Below are 20,735 nucleotides of genomic sequence, written 5' to 3'. Positions count from 1 at the left end.
CTCAAGAGTAGAATGGAGATGGTAGAAGATAAGCTAACTAAAAACAAGATAGTGTGCCTGGCTACAACAGTGATATACTGAAGTTTATATTCAAAAAGCAAGTCTGTTTTCAGTGGCATTTTCAAAAATGCAGAACAGCTTATGATCCCACCTAAAGTCTGCCACAAATGTCCAAATTCTGGGCCACAAACACCTAAATGCAAGAAATTTATCCCCCCTTTTTTCCTTCAACTGAGTACTGGCTGAGTTTTATCAAGCCAAATGGTACCTAGAACAATCAGTTCTCTGCAGTCTTTGATAGAGTGATGGTGCTCTTTTCCTGGCCAACTTCTAGAGCCTACCAGGAACTGTGTCATTCTGATCCAGCAGTCTGACAAGCTCTACCTGCTGAAAAGCACCAGAACACACCATGCGACGGGTGAGGGAAGATGAGCGTTGCGGCATCCAAAAACCAGAAGACAAGTGAAGTGTCTAAAAGCTGCACGCTCACCCTCTCAGCCACACGGGGGGCACTGTACTGTCTTCGCATCTTTCTTGTGCGTTCATTTTCATGGGACAGGGAGCAGGAAACAGAAGCAGACATTGTGATCCCCCCGCCCCCTTCTTCACAGTATTTCCCTAATTTAGGAGTAAAGAAACTTACAGTTCTTCAAAACAGATTTTAAAAATTATAGAAACTCATGAGCCCTTTTAGTCTTGAAACAGAAAATAACTCCTAAAGAGGCTGACTCTTTAAAGTCTTAACAAAACACTTCAAAAGCACTCTACCTTCTCAAAGCAGTCTTTACAGCCTTGGGGCTGAATCTCACCAGCTCATGTGAGGTTTTTCTTTCTACTCTCTAGAATCCAGCTTCCCAGCTTAACTGCTCTTTAAACAATCAGTGAGGGATGAGACTGAGGGAGATGCGAGGGGCTGGACAGTCAGGACTCTGAGGCCCAGACTGTTTCCTGGGCTCCCCCAAGTACAGCAGAGGCAAGACCTGAATGCAAGCTGATTTCAACTTTTAAAACGCCCTGTTCTATTACTATCTTCATCACTTAAAACACAAAAAGACCCTGTAAGAAATAAGATCTCAAAGTCTGTATCAGAAGTCCTCAGTGTTCCTTTCACTGGGCCACACTGGGCCATATATTTTTATTTTATAGTAAAAGAAAGCTATACTGAGTAGATTCTAAAATAGGGTAAGTTTTGGTTTAAAATTGTCGTGACTCCTTTCAAGTTAGTGAGGAGTGACCTGGGCATTCTACATGTTCTATTCCTGGGGCCACTCTCCATCCAGAGGAAGAATATAAATGGTCGTGAATAGCAACTCCAGAAGACACTTTTAGGATGTCTTAGCTTTTCACTGGACTGGGTTGAACAGTGTCCTCCTCAAATTCACATCCTTCTCAGAATGTGACCTTATTTGGCTGGGTCTTTGCAAATGTTGTTCGTTAAGATGAGGTCATACTTCACATGAGAATATTTCCTGAATCCCAAAGGAGTAGTATCCTCATAAGAAGAGAGCGCAGCCCCTCGGATACATGGCTTTTAGGAACCCCTGCCTCCAGAACTATGGAAGAACAGGTTTATATTGTTTCAAGCCACCAGATGTGTGGTAACTGGTTACAGCGGCCCTAGAAACTAAAGCTGCCTAAATGTCTAATTCTTAAAGCAATATCGAGGGACAAACAGAATGGGCAACAGAAAAGAAAAATGTGTGACAAGTCTGGTAAAGATACAGAAGCAAGGCTTCCAAAAGAAGTGAAAGTTTCCATTTATCCATGTACCGCACATTCTTCGTACAAGTTAGCTCTTCCCAGTGTGCAAATGACTTGCAGATGGGAGAGCAGGTACTTCTTTCTAAAAAGGAGAAACCTACCTAGCATATATGGTCAACATGGTCTTATTCCTGGTGTGTGCTTTTAACTCCGATCTTAACTTTTTAAAAAACAAAAACCACAAACTAAAAGACAGGGAGTTGTTTTTTTTTTGTTCATAGTAACTGCATGATTTCTTTAGTTTTGCATTCCTGATTCTGATTTAAGAATGAGGTTCAGACAGTATAATGTTCTTACACTCAAGTATTTTTATGAGCCGGTAGTTGCACCTTGAAAATGGAAAAATAGGACAAATTCAGAAGTTAAGAGAGAGCTCATTTAGTAAGTATTTGAGGCAAATGGTTTTAACTTTAGATTGAATCTAAAGAAGGCTATAATACTCTTTTCCAGGTTTTTTTTTTTTTAGTGTTCTCAAGAGTTTCCCAACTTCATCACATCCTTACACTACCTTTGCAGACTAGAAAGTAGTCAGTGGTGTAATGAGAAATCAAACCTGGAATATGGCCATGGGCTTTCTACAGCCAGGTATGTGTCTAGGGATGAGTCATGTGATAATCCTTAGATCTAAAGAAGTTAGAAATTAATATAATGTCTGTTGACAAACATTACCTATTTCAATCATGGATAATGGAGGAAAAGAGAAAAACATGGTTTTTTTTAAACTTTTCAGGGTTTTTTTTGCAATGTTCCCTTTCCAGTCTCTGAATCTGTAGTGCTAAAGAGTTCAGAGAAAGCTGCCCAAAAGCAGATGGGAGAGGCACGACTTACACCATTCTTCTCCTTCCTCAAAAAAGTACCAGATCTTAGGGAATGCTATTTTTCTATTTCTATAAATGAGAAGGGGGAATGGTTTCTAACACAAAACAGAATGTTTCATGCTTAGTATTTAAGCCCTTCTAAGAGTTTTTGAGCTGGTCTGTCTGTCTTTCTTTAGATAGGTCTTTTCTCTTAGAACATCTGCTAATTAAATGACTTTCAAGACTCAGAAAATTATTCCTGATGGCCTGGAGGAATGGTGCCATGGAATCAGTTTAACTAACAAATATTTTAAAACTTAGTTTTGAATCCATGTCAATCATATGTACCAGTTAAACTGACCAATGGCACCATTCCTCCTGAGAGTTTCAGGAGGGATAAATGAGGACTAATATCCCAAATCCCACATATATATATAAACACATATTTATATGGAATAAATATTACATTTGAATACATAAGTATTTACATATAAATACAGTGAATATATCAGAGAAGGCAATGGCACCCCACTCCAGTACTCTTGCCTGGAAAATCCCATGGACGGAGGAGCCTGGTAGGCTGCAGTCCATGGGCTCGCTAAGAGTTGGACACGACTGAGTGACTTCACTTTCATGCATTGGAGGAGGAAATGGCAACCCACTCCAGTGTTCTTGCCTGGAGAGTCCCAGGGACCGGGGAGCCTGGTGGGCTGCCGTCTATGGGGTCGCACAGAGTCGGACATGACTGAAGTGACTTAGCAGCACAATGAATATATAAGAACGAAAATACATGTATATATATTAAATATTTTTTCATTCTTAGAAGCAGATGGCCGAAAACAACTGAGATGAGTATTAAGACTGGGTTAGGGCAGAGAAGCAGATAGACGCTAAAGTGTAGACACAGGAAGGAAGGGGTGGACGGAGTCATGTATGGGCACGGCCACCTGCTCCAGTATTCTTGCCTGCAGAATCCCATGGACAGAGCAGACAGGTGGGATCCAGTCCATGGGGCCACACAGAGTCAGACACGACTGAGAGACTAACACACACGCGTGCAAGAAAGCAAGCTTACTGGGGAAACGAAGACTATGTCTGTACCTGAGGCTGACAAACGAATTAGTCCTCTCTTTTCATAACTGCTTTTCCTCCTGCATACAGAAGGATGGAACACACACAAAAACTCTCCCCTCTACCATAAGCTTCTCTTTCCTTGGGGTTAATAAAATTATGAATATCTGCAAGTGGTGATCAGGCTAGAAAAACCCACTAGGTGATGGAGAGAACGCCCTCCGGGCACAGAAAGGGGTCAGGGCAGTGGCTCTTTCCAACACTGGCCTTCCGGCTTCAAGGGCAGGGCTGAGCTGACAGACTGACCCAAGCACACGTAGGTTTTGCTTAATCTAAGGCCAAATAAATTAGGGAAAATGAAATTACATAATAATTACATAAATAAAAGTTAACACAGAAGTCTAAAATAAATGATGTTTATAAAAAGCTTGAGAGAATCTATTTCTTAAATACATGTGCTGCTGCTGCTAAGTCACGTCAGTCGTGTCCAACTCTGTGCGACCCCATAGATGGCAGCCCACCAGGCTCCCCCGGCCCTGGGATTCTCCAGGCAAGAACACTGGAGTGGATTGCCATTTCCTTCTCCAATGTATGAAAGTGAAAAGTGAAAGTGAAGTCGCTCAGTCGAGTCCGACTCTTCGCGACCCCATGGACTGCAGCCTACCAGGCTCCTCCGTCCATGGGATTTTCCAGGCAAGAGTCCTGGAGTGGGGTGCTATTGCCTTCTCCTTAAAATACATGTGCAGTATAACTATTACATAAATCTGAACAGCAATTATGTACTAGATACTCACCACTGTGAGGCTTTTACTAAGAGATTTAGATGTATGATTTCTTTTAATCCTCACAACTGTTTGATTTAGTAGCTATTCTTATGTGCATCTGATGAGAAACCTGAAGCTTAGTGAGGTTACATAATAAACTCAAGTTTCTGAGGGACAGACTCTTTTTTTCTTCATCTATTTCCCTTTCCAATCTCTCCAGGTGATTCTAGGTTCAGCTAGGATTCATACACCTAAAATATATGATTTTTATTTGTCAATTATAACTCAATAAAGTTGGAAGCAAAGTCACTGAATGGTACCCTCCGGACCATGTACTTCATTTTATGTAAATATTATAAAAAAAAATCTTATAAACAAATACTGAATTCTAAGTATTGAGAAGTGGAGTGTATTGATATCTATAACTTTGAAGTGTATTAAAGAAATTAGATGACCTAATGGAAAGAATGAGGGGCAGATACACAATTATGAAGTAAATAACAAAAGGTTAATTGTAGAATCTAGGTGGTGCGTATTCACCGCAGAATTCTTCCTACTTTTCTGTTTAAAAATTTTAAAAAGAGAGTATTGGGGGGAAAAAAAAATGCCTGATTGGCTTTCTTAACCAGAATCACACCATGCAGGTATGATACAGATATGTCTATGGAGAGGTACAAACACTATACACACTTGTATATACAGAAATCTAGAAATAGCTATGCACGTTTTATCTTATTACTACACCTGAAGGAATCACCCTTAACACTACCAAAATACTAGTTCTTTAATTTTCATTCATTTATTCAAATACTTATAAGTTATCTGTTATAGTATACTCAAGCACTTGGCATGTGCCTTAAAAATAAAAGCATATATTTAAATGCCTAGTATGTGCCAATCACTTAATCCATTTATGCGCTATACTGATGGCAAGCATCAGCCCCACTTCACAGTTCCGAAATTATAATCATTTCAACACTTGTGCCTTAAGAGTTTACAGGTTTTCTACTCTGGATTCTGTAAATATATTTACTTTTATCTGAAAGTTTAAAAAATATAAGGTAAATTTTTGGCTTGATGTTTAAGTACTTGACAGCTCTGACAGCATATGAAATAAAGGATTTTCTTTTAAGAGCTAGCATGTTGGCGAAGTCACTTTGCTTTTTCTTAATCAATTGTGGGTAGTGTCTTATGATTTTGGGGGAAAAAAAAAAAAAACAAGGTGTAAGGGCTTTATCTTTGGGAAAAAGAGGCAGCAACTATTAGTATAATTCTGTGGACTTCAATTATCCTTTTGGATAACAGAGTGGCCCAGATCATGTATTTTACAACCACATTTTCTTTCTTAGCTAGGGCCAGAAAGAACCCTAGGATTTCTTCTCACTTTAAAAGCAAAAATTAAATTTTTATGCTACTGATCTATGGAAAAGCCAAGACCTTAGGAACCCGCAAATATCCATCAGAAAAAAACATGAAGTTCACAACACTCACCAAAGAGTCATATTTGCCAGGAGGCCGGCATGCCAAGTGGAAACATGAGGTTAAGGTGGAAAGTTCTGACAAGCACTGCGGGCTGATGTTAAAGAGCCCTCTGTGAGGCTAAAGTCACACAAGTGGCTGCAGGAAGTGACCTAATGCACACTCATGGTCCACAGAAAAGGATGGTGCAATGCCTTGCCTACACATTAGTCTTTAGAGGAGGAGTGTGGGAGGGCTGGAGCCTGCAGAGACTCCGGGAGGGTCTGATGCTTCACAGCCAACGCTGTGCGGATGACCACAGGGGCAGGCCTCAAGGAAGCAGCTGACGGCCTGTCTGCCACCACTGCCATGCTTGTGTATACGGCACTGGTTACCAAAGCAGGTGCGTGGAGACAGCAAAATCAACGAGTGGATTTCAGAGTTGGGCCCAGTGACACATCTCAGTTCTGTCACTTACTAGCTGAGTAATGTTGAGTCAACCTCTTTACCAACCAGAGCCTCTGCTTCCTCAGGGGTATAATGAGGATAAAACCACCCACCTTGCAGGGCCGCTGGGAGCATGAAATGAGGTCACCTATGTAAAAAACTTCTGTTCAGTGCCTCACTTGAAGTAAGCACCTTGGAAACACTAGCCTGTCTGTCTCCTTTTCCTCTCACATGTAAACCTCTGGTTTTGTGAATGTTATAGAAAACGTGGTTGCAAAACCTTTCCTGGTCACCAACCGCTGTGGCAGGGTGGAGACACTAAGAGGAAGGACCCTCCGACCTCACCCCCGGCCACCAGACATTCTCGTGAGCGTGAAGAGCAGGGCACGTCTCCGCCATGTCTGGACTTCCTGAGGAACCCCGGCATGGGATGCTGGCCAAAGTTTAGTCAGGGATATGCTTCAACTTTTAAAAATGCTATCTGTGCTGTCGTCCTGGAAAAAACTCCTAAAATCGAGCACTGGCCATTTTTTATGAACAAAACCTAAACGGTTTTGGCAGGCTGGAATAATTAAGTAACATATAGTCAATGCTAATTCTCCTCAGCTAGGAAAATCATTCAGCTTAGAGATGGCAACATTCAGGGCAAGCTGGCAGGCACCTAGGAGGTTCAAGCAAGTGTTTCTTCACGGAGGAAACTTTACAATTGGTTAAAAAGCTTTTTACTGAGAAAACTGTCCCCCGTATATAAATGTTGAGCAAATCCTCACATATCCAGGGCCCCGTGTGATTACCAACGATTCCATTCTAAAACTGGAATTAAGAGATGATATCTAATGCATTCACCAATGCCTTTTGAGAGACAGGCACCTAGAGAACGGTATTCCCCTTGGGGAGAAGCAGACACTTTTAGGAATCCTTAAAACGCAAACCTCAAAAAAACCCTGGAAACTACCTAAATTCTGTTGGTTAAAAAAACAGAGATCATATTGATGTTCTTCTCTGTAAATAACTTCAGAGAAGGATAGCTCTGCCAAGTTAGTGGACTTTTCTACTTTACTTTTCCCCCTTCTACAAGGAATGATGACAGGAATGCTGAAGTCCCTGAGTCTTTCCAATGTCCCCTGTGGAAAGAGGCCAAGGGTAAGGGGAGGCCCAAAGGACACATGAGAGCTGCTGAGCAGAAGGCAGGGAAAGCGCAGGTACAGTCAGAGAGGCTCAAATGCATTCTGGACGAGAGTCCCAGAAGGCCTCTGGTGTAGCTTTAGACCCAGCACCACCAACCTGCCTTGGGGACCTGATGAGCCACTGACCCAACCTCCCGCCGCTTCTCTCACGAGCTCCCGCACCCTCACAAGGGCGTCGGCACGGCCGCTTTGTGTCTGCCCCTCCCCAGCTCTCTGTTAAGACAGCCCCCTGCAGCAGGTTAACAATACCGTGCACTGACCCGGCTACAGGAAAAGCCTCTATTCTTAAGGAGACAAAACGGACCTTGCTGCAACTAGATACAAACCTAAGTTAAGACAGCATGCCTTGGAGCCTCAATTACTATGAAAACGTGAAGTGACTCATGTGGATGGGTTTGGCTTTCTACCAGGGAGAAAGCTGGATTCCCAAGCAGAGGTCTAGAAAGTTCCAATTAAGCAGGCAATAAGGAGGGCTGACCTCACCAAGCTCAACTGTGAGCTTCAGGCCTAAACATATTAACCAGCCAGGACTCTGCGGTGAGCTTATGCACATGACGTCTTACAGTCTGTCCTGTGGTCCTTCCTGCCCCCTGAGAAGTAGTCACTGTCATCTGATTTCTAACTCACTTGAAAGGAACATCCATTTCTTTAGGGCTCACTGTAAGCTTCACAACCTGCATGGAACCAGCTATGACTCTACAGAAAAGAAAGTAGTCAAGGTGTCTTTCTAAGGCCCGGCCACCTGGAGCTTCATTCTCCTAAAGAGAGCCTTTACAAGTCACTGAGATCATGTAAGAGATGATGGCTAGCCAGAGTCGCACACTGAGGCCGACGGTACCTTGGAGAAGACAATGCTGTCCACGTCTTCACTGGGCGAGTGAAAAAGGTCAGAATCGCTCCCAGATTCTCTTTTAAGGACACCTGGTTTTGAGGCACACTCTCGGCCCAGTCCAACATCCAGGAAGCTGTCACATTCTGAAAAAGAAAGTTCATTCAACCACTGCTTTAAAAAAAAAAATCAGTTTCTTTTCATTCCATCCATCAGCGTTTTAAATCGATTGACTACCCAATCTCCTTCCCTTCCTATATTTTTTCTTTTTAAAAAAATTAATTTATTTAATTGGAGGCTAATTACTTTACAATATTGCAGTGGTTCTGCCATACATTCATATGAATCAGCCATGGGTTTACAGGTGTTCCCCATCCTGAACGCCTCTCCCACCTCCCTCCCCATCCCGTCTCTCAGGGTCAGCCCAGTGCACCAGCCCCAAGCACCCTGTCTCATGCATCAAACCTGGACTGGTGATCTATTTCACATATCATAATATACATGTTTCAATTAAGAATCTGTAAAGGACACAAATTTAGTTGCTTTCAATTCTCTGTTGATAACCTGAGTCTGTCATATAAATCATGGGCACAAAACAGAAAAAACCACAGCAACAGTGATGTAGAACTGTAATAACACCTATGTATTTAAACATACATCTTTTCCTTTTGGTAGTTAGAGAATTTATTTCTTTTGCTACCAAAATCTGAAGTTCTTCGTTAGGAAACTATGTGATAGGGTTTGCGGGCAATTTCTGTTTTGAGACTTAAGTTCTTTCTGGAAACTTGTTACTTTATCACAATACTAAGATGAAAGACAAAGAGGAAGCATAACTAATAAGCATACCAGTGTATTAAACTTATAGATTTTATTATGCAATAACTGAAATATAACTATTTAACTTGTCCTAGATAGATCTGGTATTGGATGAATAATGTGATGAAGAAAAATACATAATCTAGAATCTGTTTTCAGTTCAACAACTAGGATATGAACTCTGGGGAAGCAGAGGGGGCGGGAAGCAGAGAGAGGGGGACCTTGACAGAAATATTGTACTGGTACCTCAAAGAATTCCAAAGGCTTAGTATACCTAAATTAGCTCAGTATTTAACTCATTCTCTCCCTTAACTTTGTATCCAAAAGGGACATGTGACCTGGTAACAACAGAAATTAAAACACTGGTACATAGTGATACCAAGAAAGATATTAACCTCCTTCAGGGAGTTTTGAAAGATGAAGTGATTCCATTCTAGTTGGCATGATGTGTGACTTGGAAAACACATGGAAGTTTATCAAATCTTCAGGTGCTACTAAGTGATGAGGGACACAGCAGACAACCCGGCTGCTGGGCAGTTCAAGAGAACTCTACCTGGAGGTTTTGCTTGAAAGGAAATTCAAGAGGAGTTGACAGCACAAGGTGACGGCAAAACGAAAGACACTAACAGCTTCAGGCCCTATTTACAGACAAAGCACAGGCATAACAGACAGTGTACCCAAGTCCAACATGGGGAGGGTCTGGCCACGGCCAGTGGGGGCCACCAGCGCTGCACCTCCACGGCGGTGTCTGTTCCTAAACAAACCCCACTGAAACACTGATAAACGTGGCAATGAGGTCACGAGAGTGGAAATGCCCGAGATACATTCAGGCTGCAGAGGAGCTTGAAGAAAATGTGTCTGAGGACGGCTGAAGGCTCGCCCAGTGAAACCAGAGCTTCACTGTAACTGGGCTTCCGGTCCACAGACTGACAGACACCTGAAGTCATCAGGGTCATTCACTAGAAGGGCTGGAACAAAGAAAGTGTGCCTGTGGCAAGAGGTCTCGAAAAAACTGTCTACACAGAAGAGGGAGTAGAGGCTGAACGAGATGTGCTAGTGTCTCTTTTAATTCTTAGAGTCTATGCTTAGACAGTGTGCTTCGTTAGTGGCGCAGCGGTAAAGAATCTGCCTGCCAATGCAGGAGATGCAAGAGATGCAGGTTCAATCCCTGGGTTGGGAAGATCCCATGGAGAAGGGAATGGCAACCCACTCCAGTATTCTTGCCTGGAGAATTCCATGGACAGAGGAACCTGTTGGGCTATAGCCCATGAAGCTGCAAAGAGTTGGATACAACTGAGCATGCACGCACATCACACATATGCTTAGACGGTAACCGTGTGTACATGTCAGTGTTCAGAGATGAGAATAGAAAGGTTCTCTTATCTAAATTAAATAATAAGTGATCATTAATTAAGTGATTAATTATTAGCCCTGGATTCATGCTGATGTTTGACAGAAAACAACAAAATTCTGTAAAGCAATTATCCTTCAATTAAAAAATAAATTTATTAAAAAAAGTATCAGCCCTGGATTAACCAGGAATCTAAGACAAGGTCAAAAAGGTACTGCACTGATACAGGTCATGAATTACTTGTCAACAAAATGACCTTTTCTGTTGGTGAAGCATCTGACTGGGGACTGGGGATTATCCAAATAAAGCGCTGCCTCATGTTTGTGTGTGGGAGGGTAGGGGGCAGTTTATAATCTTGGGGTAGAAATGAATATATTAAGAGGCAATTTCAACACAAAAGCATTAATACATAAATCATCCCACAGGAATTGAGGCAGGGCTTACAGATTAATCTGGAAATGTTTCTATTTAAAGTAGAAAAGTAGTCCATTTCAATCTTGGTCCAAACTGTTTCTGTGTGTGTTAGTTCAATGGGACTAGCCCTGCTTTTAAAAGCCTGGAAATCACAGGTATTCTAGAATTTTGGGCGTTTTTCCCCCCCTTCACAGTTAGAGTATGTACTAACTTAGGTGGAGTTGGTGGCTGTGAGTTTTCTACTTGCTCCCCCCACCCCCCACCATCCTGGCTTTCCCCACTTGGAAAAATCAAAAACTCCACTCTGTGGTTGAGGGGAAAACAGCGGGAGAGGGGGCTGCCCAAGAAGCAGAAAGGGCTGTCACAGCAACTACGCTGAGCCGCTCGCTGTCCAGCTGGCAGTCAAACAGACCACGTCCAAATTCCAGACTGGAAAACGCAGCAGTTCAAGACATTCTAATGGAAAATTCACAGGGAAGATCCAAACTCAGTCCCGGGAGGAACACCTCACCCAGGGAACGAACCCGAGTCTTGGATGGGATACAACGCTGACTGTCGAGCTGGGGCGGAGGGAAGAGGATCAAAACAAGGAAAAAGGGAGAGAAGAGGACCTGAAGGCGTTATGAAACCCTCACAGATGGAAGTGCGAGGCCCCTCATCTCACATATGCTGGCAGGTTTTCAAAACGAATGGAATCTTTCTTCCTAATCCATAAGGTGGAGCATAAGGAAGGTATAAACAGGAACAACCGTCATGGGGTTTAGATAGAGTGAGGTGGGTGCGGCTTAAATCAGGATCTGACTACTAAAAGACCCCCAGGCAAGAGTCATTCTTGACCTCTAAGACTCAGTCTCCTTACCAATGAAATAGGATAGTGTGTCCCTCCCTAAAATAGTTGTAGTGATGGTGAGAAAGAATTCACACACTTAGTAACGGACATCTGCGCCTCGGCACACAGCAGGCACTGTATGATACACACGTCTAAAGGGGTTAACGCTTCATTAACCCTAACTTGTGATCTGACAAATGTCCAGTGAGGACACGACACTTTGCGGTGGGTCAGTCCTATTCTATGACCCGTTTATAAGTCTGTCTCTTACTTTTGTGCCCTGAGCAACCACCTTTTTAAAAGTAAGCAAAATGTAATGTGCACTTTCAAAGTGCTTATCAGGTCACTCGGGCTTAAATTTTACATATGCAAACAAATTATATTTGGGGAAGGAAAACTTAGCAGCAGCCCGCTCACTGGGCTTTGCTGACCCATGTTAACCGTAATCCATATGCACTTATTTCTACTTAAATAAGCATGCATTTATCCTGGACTGAAGATTACACAAGTGAAAGAAAGTGAAAGTGTTAGTTGCTCAGCCATGTTCCACTCTTTGCAACCCCATGGACTCTAGCCCACCAGGCTCCTCCGTGCATGGGATTCTCCAGGCAAGAATACTGGAGTGGGTTGCCATTTCCTCCTCCAGGGGATCTTCTTTTTTTTTTTATTTTATTTTTAAACTTTACAAACTGTACTAGTTTTGCCAAATATCAAAATGAATCCGCCACAGGTATACATGTGTTCCCCATCCTGAACCCTCCTCCCTCCTCCCTCCCCATACCATCCCTCTGGGTCGTCCCAGTGCACTAGCCCCAAGCATCCAGTATCGTGCATCGAACCTGGACTGGCAACTCGTTTCATACATGATATTATACATGTTTCAATGCCATTCTCCCAAATCTTCCCACCCTCTCCCTCTGCAACAGAACTGCCTTATGATCCAGCAATCCCACTGCTGGGCATACACACTGAGGAAACCAGAAGGGAAAGAGACACGTGTACCCCAATGTTCATCGCAGCACTGTTTATAATAGCCAGGACATGGAAGCAACCTAGACGTCCATCAGCAGATGAATGGATAAGAAAGCTGTGGTACATATACACAATGGAGTATTACTCAGCCATTAAAAAGAATACATTTGAATCAGTTCTAATGAGGTGGATGAAACTGGAGCCTATTATACAGAGTGAAGTAAGCCAGAAAGAAAAACACCAATACAGTATACTAACGCATATATATGGAATTTAGAAAGATGCTAACAATAACCCTGTGTACGAGACAGCAAAAGAGACACTGATGTATGGAACAGTCTTATGGACTCTGTTTCAGGGGATCTTCTTGACCCAGGGATCAAACATGGCTGTCCCACACTGTGGGCAGATTCTTTACCATCTGAGCCTCTAGGGAAGCCTCAAGAGTATACAAAGTGACATTAAATAAAGGTTGTTATCTTATTTAGTCTAACACTATTGTTCTCTTGAGCTGAGTTTAAAAGCAAAAGAAAGAAACCTGCATGATTGAACATATCTAGAATTCACAAGAAACTATGCCTACAGTCATAATCTCAGGCCTCAAGTTCAGGAGCATAATTCAGGATTTTGTTAAACTGAGGTTTAAAAAGATTCGAAAGGATCAAAGTCTTTCAGGGGGTGGGGTATGGAAAGAGTCAACAATATTTAAGATTATGCCCTGGGGAAAATGCTCAGGGGTTCAAATTCACCTCTTGAAAGGAGTAAAAATAAACTGTGGCATGTGGAGAACCTTCCTGTGAATATTCTAACTGTGAGGCAACCTCTACAGGGCAGACAACTTCACGGCTTGAGTGGCTGAGAGCAATTACACTTCTAGAAAAAGCCCCTAACAGCTAAGGAACTAAAACAGAGTGAGTAGTATACTTTCAAGTAGAAGATTCTAGGGGATTAGATGGGGAATGGGTCAGCTACATCTGTGAACAAGGTCAATCTTAAAATATTTGGAGACCCTAAACACAACAGCATAATAATATTCTTTAATTTCTATATGAAAGAAAAATAGGAAAAAAAAAAAAAACTCTTCTCATATTTGTTTCCAACACTTTCTTTGGAGCAAAGTCAGAGGGTTGAGAATCAGCAGGAAACTTCTCTTTAGGAAGAGGATTTGAACCATCTTGTTCTTAAATTTCTTCCTACTGCCATACATCCACAGCTAAACTGTTTCTAAAAAAGACCAGCAAATGAGAACTCAGTAATTTTTAAAGCAAGTCAGGAAAAATTAAAAGGTTAACAGAGGTTTTGTTGGGTAAAGCAGACTCAAGAGCCCAAAATGCAAATTACCAGCTGCAAGAACAGCCATAGGGTACTTGAGTGACTCACCAGTCATTTGGACCCTTCCCTTAAGGAAAGCCAGTAGGCCTCAGGGATGATGACAATAGAGCACAGACACAGGAACAAACCCTGCCTCACAGTGAATCAGAGGCTCAACCTGGGTAAGAAGTCAGGACTCCTAACAACCATAAAACATGTACTGTGTCATTAACCACCAAGGTCTTAAGGTCTTTTACCCTCATCTACTGTCACTAATACCTCGTGGGTGCTTAAGGAAAGCCTCAACTGCTGACAGTATTTCCAAAGATTATGATTCTCAACCTAAGCTACACAGGAGAGGAACCAAAGGCTCTTTTAGAGATCTGATGCTCAGACCACACCTCAGCCTAATTAAATTGGAATCGCTAGGGGGTAGGACCCAGACATCAGTGTATTTTTAAACCTCCCCAGGTAATTTCAATGTGCAGCCAAAATCAAGAGACCTGGGATTAGTCCTTAATAACATATATTTATAGTTTTATCATATTAAGAAACCATTATCACATGTACATATATATGCACAAAACATATGCCTTCACAGATGAATTAATCAACTATAAAGTCACCTATGGAAACTTACTATTAAAATGAAATTTAGATAATTACATGTTCATTTTCAGCTGTGAGATAGATAAAAGGCCTAGAAACCCAAATCATGTAACACTCTTCTCACTTATCCCACTGATGCTCATGAAGGACAGATCGCCAACATTCTGCATGAGAGTGGGATGGTGGCTCTGGAAGAGGGACATTTTGGATGTAGTTATTCAAGCAAAGCGGAAGGTGGAGAATCCCCACTTACCTGGGCTCTGCGTGGGAGCCAGAAGAGATGCTGCGTCAGGGCACGGCTCAATGGTACACCAGTTTTCTCGGTTTATCTGAAGGGAAAGAAAGAGAGACTGAGTAAAAGTCAGGCATAAAAACCAAAACAGAAAAAGACATGCAAAGAGGAGATCATGGTGCGGCCAAGGGTGAAATAAAGAAAAAAGAAGCTAACAGGTAAAATGGATCAAATGTTGAAATACGTATCTCACATCCAAGTCAGAAACAAATGCAAAAATAATTCCTGTTTATTCAAGGATTACTGTATGTTGGATATCAGGTTAAGAATTCTACATACATTATTTCCTTTCATCCTAAGAATTCTACATATATCATTTTATTTAATTCCCACACTAGCTCGAAGAAGTTTGTATTATTTCTCTTGCCAAAGAATAACTAGGCTTGAAGGACCTACATTTGTCAATTTCTCATCTTTGGTGAGAAGATGCTAAAGTATATGGGTGAGAAAGAACAACAGGTTTCCTAAACATGCTAAGCGAGATAAGGTAGAAAGCTATGGGGCATTCTGTCCAATTACAACTGCCTGACAAAGAGCAAATGCAAGAAATTAAACTGCTTGCAAATAAACCATGCAAACCTAGAGCCACAGGAAACAAAAACACCAAATCACTGACTCGTTTCAGCTCTTTTCCCAGTAGAGACGAATGGAGGCTGGGACCAGCCTGAAACATCATCACTGTTTCAGCTCCTGGTGTGTTACAGAATGATGCCAAAAATTTGAAAGTGATCTTTGAATGGAAAAGAATATTCAGCAGGTTCCCTAGGATTATGCAAAGTATCCCTTTTCAAAATGCAATTTGAGTGTGTATAAGGAAGAAACCTCAAATTCAGTAACCTTAACAAACCCAATCCCCATCTTTCAAAGAATGGAAACAGCAAATTTTCCTTAAAAAACAAAACAGAACCTTTCATTTAGAGAAGGATTTTCTGACTGTGAACTGCACCTCACTTGAAATGAGCCAAATTTCACTTCCAGTGAATTAAGTTTCTCTGTCAACAGGAAAAGCAAGGGTCCATAATTACTGTACTTTTGCTCCATGAACACAGCAACAAATTTTAAATAGATAACAGAAATTTTAAAAGCAGACCCTTTAACAACAGTGAAGAACACTGAGCAGCTCTCAATTATGATGACATCGCTCTCTCCCAGTCCATGACCTTCAACACCTCTCCGGTCAACATTTTAGGAAACTTTGTTAAAACTCTTGATGTGAGAATGTTTTCATCACCTTTTCAGACATTACTCTATGGCCAATGAGTAAACAGAATTTTCTTCACTGTCAATACTTGAGGGACGAACTGACTTCACTTTTCATGTCATTTTAGGCATTTGTGTGTTACAGAAAATGAGTTACACATTTTGCAAAATAACATATAAATATATAAATAATACAAAAAATAATGTATTACTTAACAAAAAAGTTAGAGTATCATTTAATATACAATAAATATTGAAAGAAAGTTAAAATTAAATCAAATCTCTTTAATGGAATACACTGATTTCTGAATAACAATGACGAGAACATACTAGTGACGGGAGGCAACTCCTCAAAGATCTCCCTGTGAGTGTCTCCTGAGCAAAGGACACTGTCTGTGCTTTCATTCTAGGCTGTCTTGTTAAGAATGTATCCATACATATCACACAGCCTCTGGAGACAGAGATACTGTTTCTTTCTGTGTGATGACAGAGGTGTGAAGTCAGAACAAAAGTGAGGCAGGCTTACTGCACACAGCAAAAATGCAGGGGTCCCACGGCTGGGGTTCCTCAGCTGTGACACAGCATCTCCCCGGGCCCCTCGTGTTGCCCCCATGGGAGCAGGGCAGCAAGCAGCACCAACAAGAAGCTGATGCTCAGGGTGCTTTTTGACTTCAGACAGCAGCCATGAAACTGTCAGGCTGACTTGGTAGCTTGCAAGCAGGGTGAAATCTCAGACTCAATCAGTTTTGACAATTCAGTTCAGTTCAGTTGACAATTAGTATATATTAAATAGTATTGATATACTTAAAGGCAGCAGCGGCCAAAAATCTCCTGATGACACCTATGTGGCGAAAAGCTTTAATCTGATTCAATGTTTCACCGAGTGGTTGTGCCTGAGTGATCATAAAGAGACAACTAATATCCACTCTAACTTTTCTATAGGTTCCTGAATCTTCTTTAATGACTACTAACTGGCTATACCCCAATACAAAATGTCTTTGGTGTTTAAAAAAAAAAATTTAAAACTTAAAGAAAGAAAGCAACACTGGAACTTTATTGTTAATTAACTCCAGACTTTGGATTTCATTCCTTTTTCCATTAATGTTCTTTAATGTTCCAGGATCCAATCCAGGATCAGCTAGTTCAGTTCAGTCACTCAGTTGTGTCCTACTCTTTGCAACTGCAGCACACCAGGCCTCCCTGTCCATTACCAACTCCTGGAGCTTACTAAAACTCATGTCCATTGAGTCGGTGATGCCATCCAACCATTTCATCCTCTGTCGTCCCCTTCTCCTTCCGCTTTCAATCTTTCCCAGCATCGGGGTCTTTTTCAATGAGTCAGTTCTTCGCATCAGCTGGCCAAAGAACTGGAGTTCCAGTTTCAGCATCAGTCCTTCCAATGAATATTCAGGACTGATCTCCTTTAGGATGGACTGGTTGGATCTCCTTGCAGTCCAAGGGACTCTCAAGAGTCTTCTCCAACACCACAGTTCAAAAGCATCAATTCTTCGGTGCTCAGCTTTCTTTATAGTCCAACTCTCAAATCCAACATGACTACTGGAAAAACCATAGCCTTGTCTAGACGGTCCTTTGTTGGCAAAGTAATGTCTCTGCTTTTTAATATGCCATCTAGGTTTGTCATAGCTTTTCTTCCAAGGAGGAAGCATCTTAATTTCAGGGCTGCAGTCACCATCTGCAGCGATTTTGGAGCCCCAAAAATAAAGTGTCTCACTGTTTCAATTGTTTCCCCATCTATTTCCATGAAGTGATGGGACCAGAAGCCATGATCTTCGTTTTATGATTAAGTTTTAAGCCAACTGTCACTCTCTTTCATTAAAAGGCTCTTCAGTTCTTCACTTTCTGCCATAAGGGTGGTGTCATCTGCATATCTGAGGTTATTGATACTTCTCCTGGCAATCTTGATTCCAGCTTGTGCTTCAACCAGCCCGGCATTTTGCATGATGTACTCTGCATTAAGTTAAATAAGCAGGGTGACAATATACAGCCTTGATGTACTCCTTTTCCTATTTGGAACCAGTCTGTTGTTCCATGTCCAGTTCTTAACCTCCATACAGATTTCTCAGGAGGCAGGTAAGGTGGTCTGGTATTCCAGTCTCTTGAAGAATTTTCCACAGTTTGTTGTGATCCACACAGTCAAAGGCTTTGGCATGGTCAGTAAAGCAGAAGTAGATGTTTTTCTGGAACTCTCTTGCTTCTTTGATGATCCAACGGATGCTGGCAATCCAGCATACCACATTACATTTTGTGTGTGTATATGTCCAATTTTGCATTTTAAGACCTTTATTGAAATATATGACAAAGGTTTGTATAGTCAAAGCTATGGTTTTTCCAGTAGTTATTTACAGATGTGCGAGTTGGGCCATAAAGAAGGCTGAGCATGAAAGACTTGATGCTTTCCAGTTGTGGTGCTGAAGAAGACTCGAAAGTCCCTTGGACTGCAAGGAGATCAAAGCAGTCAATGCTAAAAGAAAATAAACCCTGAATATTCAGAAAGACAGGTGCTGAAGCTCTAGTACTTTGGCCACCTGATGCAAAGAGTCGACTCACTGGAAAAGACCCTGATGCTGGGAAAGACTGAAGGCAGGAGAAGGGGGTGACAGAAGATGAGATCATTGGATAGCATCACTGATTAAATGGACAAGAGTTTTAGCAAACTCTGGAAGATACTGAAGGACAGGGAAGTCTGATGTGCTGTTGTCCATGGGGTTGCAGAGAGTCAGAAACGACTTAGCGACTGAACAAGTTGAAACCTAATTCATATTCTCTAAAACTCACCTATTTAACTATTAAATAGTCTATTCAGTGGTCTAGCATCTTAACACAGCTGTGAAACCACGGCCACTATCTAATTTTAGAACATTTTCATGGCATAAGAAAGAAATCTTGCATCCATCAGTAGTCACACCCTACCCCAAACCCCTGCCCTCCCGGTTCCAGGCAACCATTAATGTAAGTTCTGTCCCTGTGTATTTGCCTCCTCTGGACGTTCTGTATAAACGGACGCATACATTCTGACGCCTCTGCTTGCTGGCTTCTTGCACTTGGCTTTCACGGTTCATCTGTGTTTCAGCATTTTATGAGTACTGTACCCTGCTGCCTAATAATCCATAACGCTGTATGGACATGCCCACACTCTATTTACTCTTCAGCTGATAGACATGTGGGCTGCTGTTATGAATAATCCTGTCATGAATATTCATATACGAGCACTGGACATGTTTCACTTCGAGTATACACCCAAGAATGGGACAGCTACGTCAAGCGATGATACCTTTACGTTTAATAAAGTCTGAGGGCTTGCCAGACTTTTCCAGAGTGGCTGTGCCATTTGACGTTCCTACCATCAATGTCCGAGTGTTCAATTTCTCCACACCCTTGCCAACACCTGCTACTGCTCTTACCTATTTAGATGTAGCCAACTTGGCGGGTGTGAATGGTATCTCACGTGAGTGTATGAGATACACTTTCAGCTTTCCCTTTTTTTAAATCTCTCTCTTTTACCAAAGTACAGTGGACTTTCAGCGTTTCAGGTGCACAGCAAGGTGACTCGGTTATACACATGCACGTGTATTATGTTTGAAATTATTTCCCATTACAGGTTATTACAAGACACTGACTATAGTTCCCTGTGCCATACAGTAAACCTCTGTTGCTGGTTGCATTTTTTTTTAAATTAGAAATCTAGCATTCTATTCATACTAAGTAGAATCAAAATGTCATAAATTTTTTTAGTAGGCAAAAATTCATAAGTTTTCTAAAAATATATATATTATACACATTATGTATGTATATGTATACAAAAGCTTTTCTACTAAGCTTGATAGAGGCTTGAGAAAAAAGATTAAAAAAAAAAAAAGATGCAGAAACTGGAAAACAAACTAAATGAAATCAGAGCACTGAATAGGAAATAGAAAAAGTGAAACAAACTATATAAAAGTAAATCAAAGATGATCATGTGGTTCAGCTGGTTTTAAACATGACTGCTCATTGGAAACATACTTCCAACTTTTCTTTTAAAATGGAAACTGTTTTTTAACCTATTGATTACTTTCTAGGAAAAGGAAGACTCTACAAAGACTTAATGCTGAACACCCTCAGATTTGTTTCTTTCTTTCATTAAATAAAAATGTACTAAATATCCTCAATGTATCAAAACATTTGTGTCAAGCCTTAAAAGCAGTAGTAGTAAAAGAACTGAGTCCTCTAAGAACTCAGTGGGTGTGAGAGAGATGTGGAAAAATAAAGTAAATAACTCTTCCACAGCATTCTGCACACATGAGCCACTGAAATGAGTGTGGACAAAGTGTCTTATGATCAGTAGAAATGGGAATCAGACTGAATGAGACACTCTAACGCCAAACTATATCTGAAATTCTTTATACATTTCTGCCCAGGTCACAAATGTAACACACAGAAACACTGGGCCAGATAACAACTCCTCTCTTTCACTTTACACAGGCATTATTGCACAATACATGTGGGGGAGGGGCCAGAGACGGCCAGACCCTGTATAAGCAGAAGAACTGGAGTTTCACAGAAGTTAAAAGCCGAGGGCTGAAGAGAGAAGGTAGGACCACAGTGCCAACTGCTGCTGAGAAGCTGGAAC

The 20,735-nt window shown here is 41.5% G+C and overlaps 1 protein-coding gene across 14 annotated transcripts in view; it reads right to left on the bottom strand.

Moving 5' to 3' along the window:
- AKAP13 (A kinase (PRKA) anchor protein 13) overlaps positions 1-20,735 on the bottom strand; it is a 322,135-nt gene that overhangs the window by 82,212 nt on the left and 219,188 nt on the right. For all 14 annotated transcript variants that reach the window (XM_010832167.1, XM_010832169.1, XM_010832166.1 and 11 more), the window contains 2 exons: positions 14,870-14,945; positions 8,324-8,460 (listed from right to left, as the gene is read on the bottom strand). In XM_010832167.1, the coding sequence (XP_010830469.1) occupies positions 8,324-8,460; positions 14,870-14,945 (213 nt within the window). The remainder of the gene's footprint in view (positions 1-8,323; positions 8,461-14,869; positions 14,946-20,735) is intronic.

This window comes from Bison bison, unplaced genomic scaffold (assembly GCF_000754665.1).
Source record: "Bison bison bison isolate TAMUID 2011002044 unplaced genomic scaffold, Bison_UMD1.0 scf7180017860443, whole genome shotgun sequence".
Taxonomy (NCBI): domain Eukaryota; kingdom Metazoa; phylum Chordata; class Mammalia; order Artiodactyla; family Bovidae; genus Bison; species Bison bison.
The sequence above is the reverse complement of the archived record's forward strand: the minus strand, read 5'-3'. Positions and strand labels throughout refer to the sequence as shown.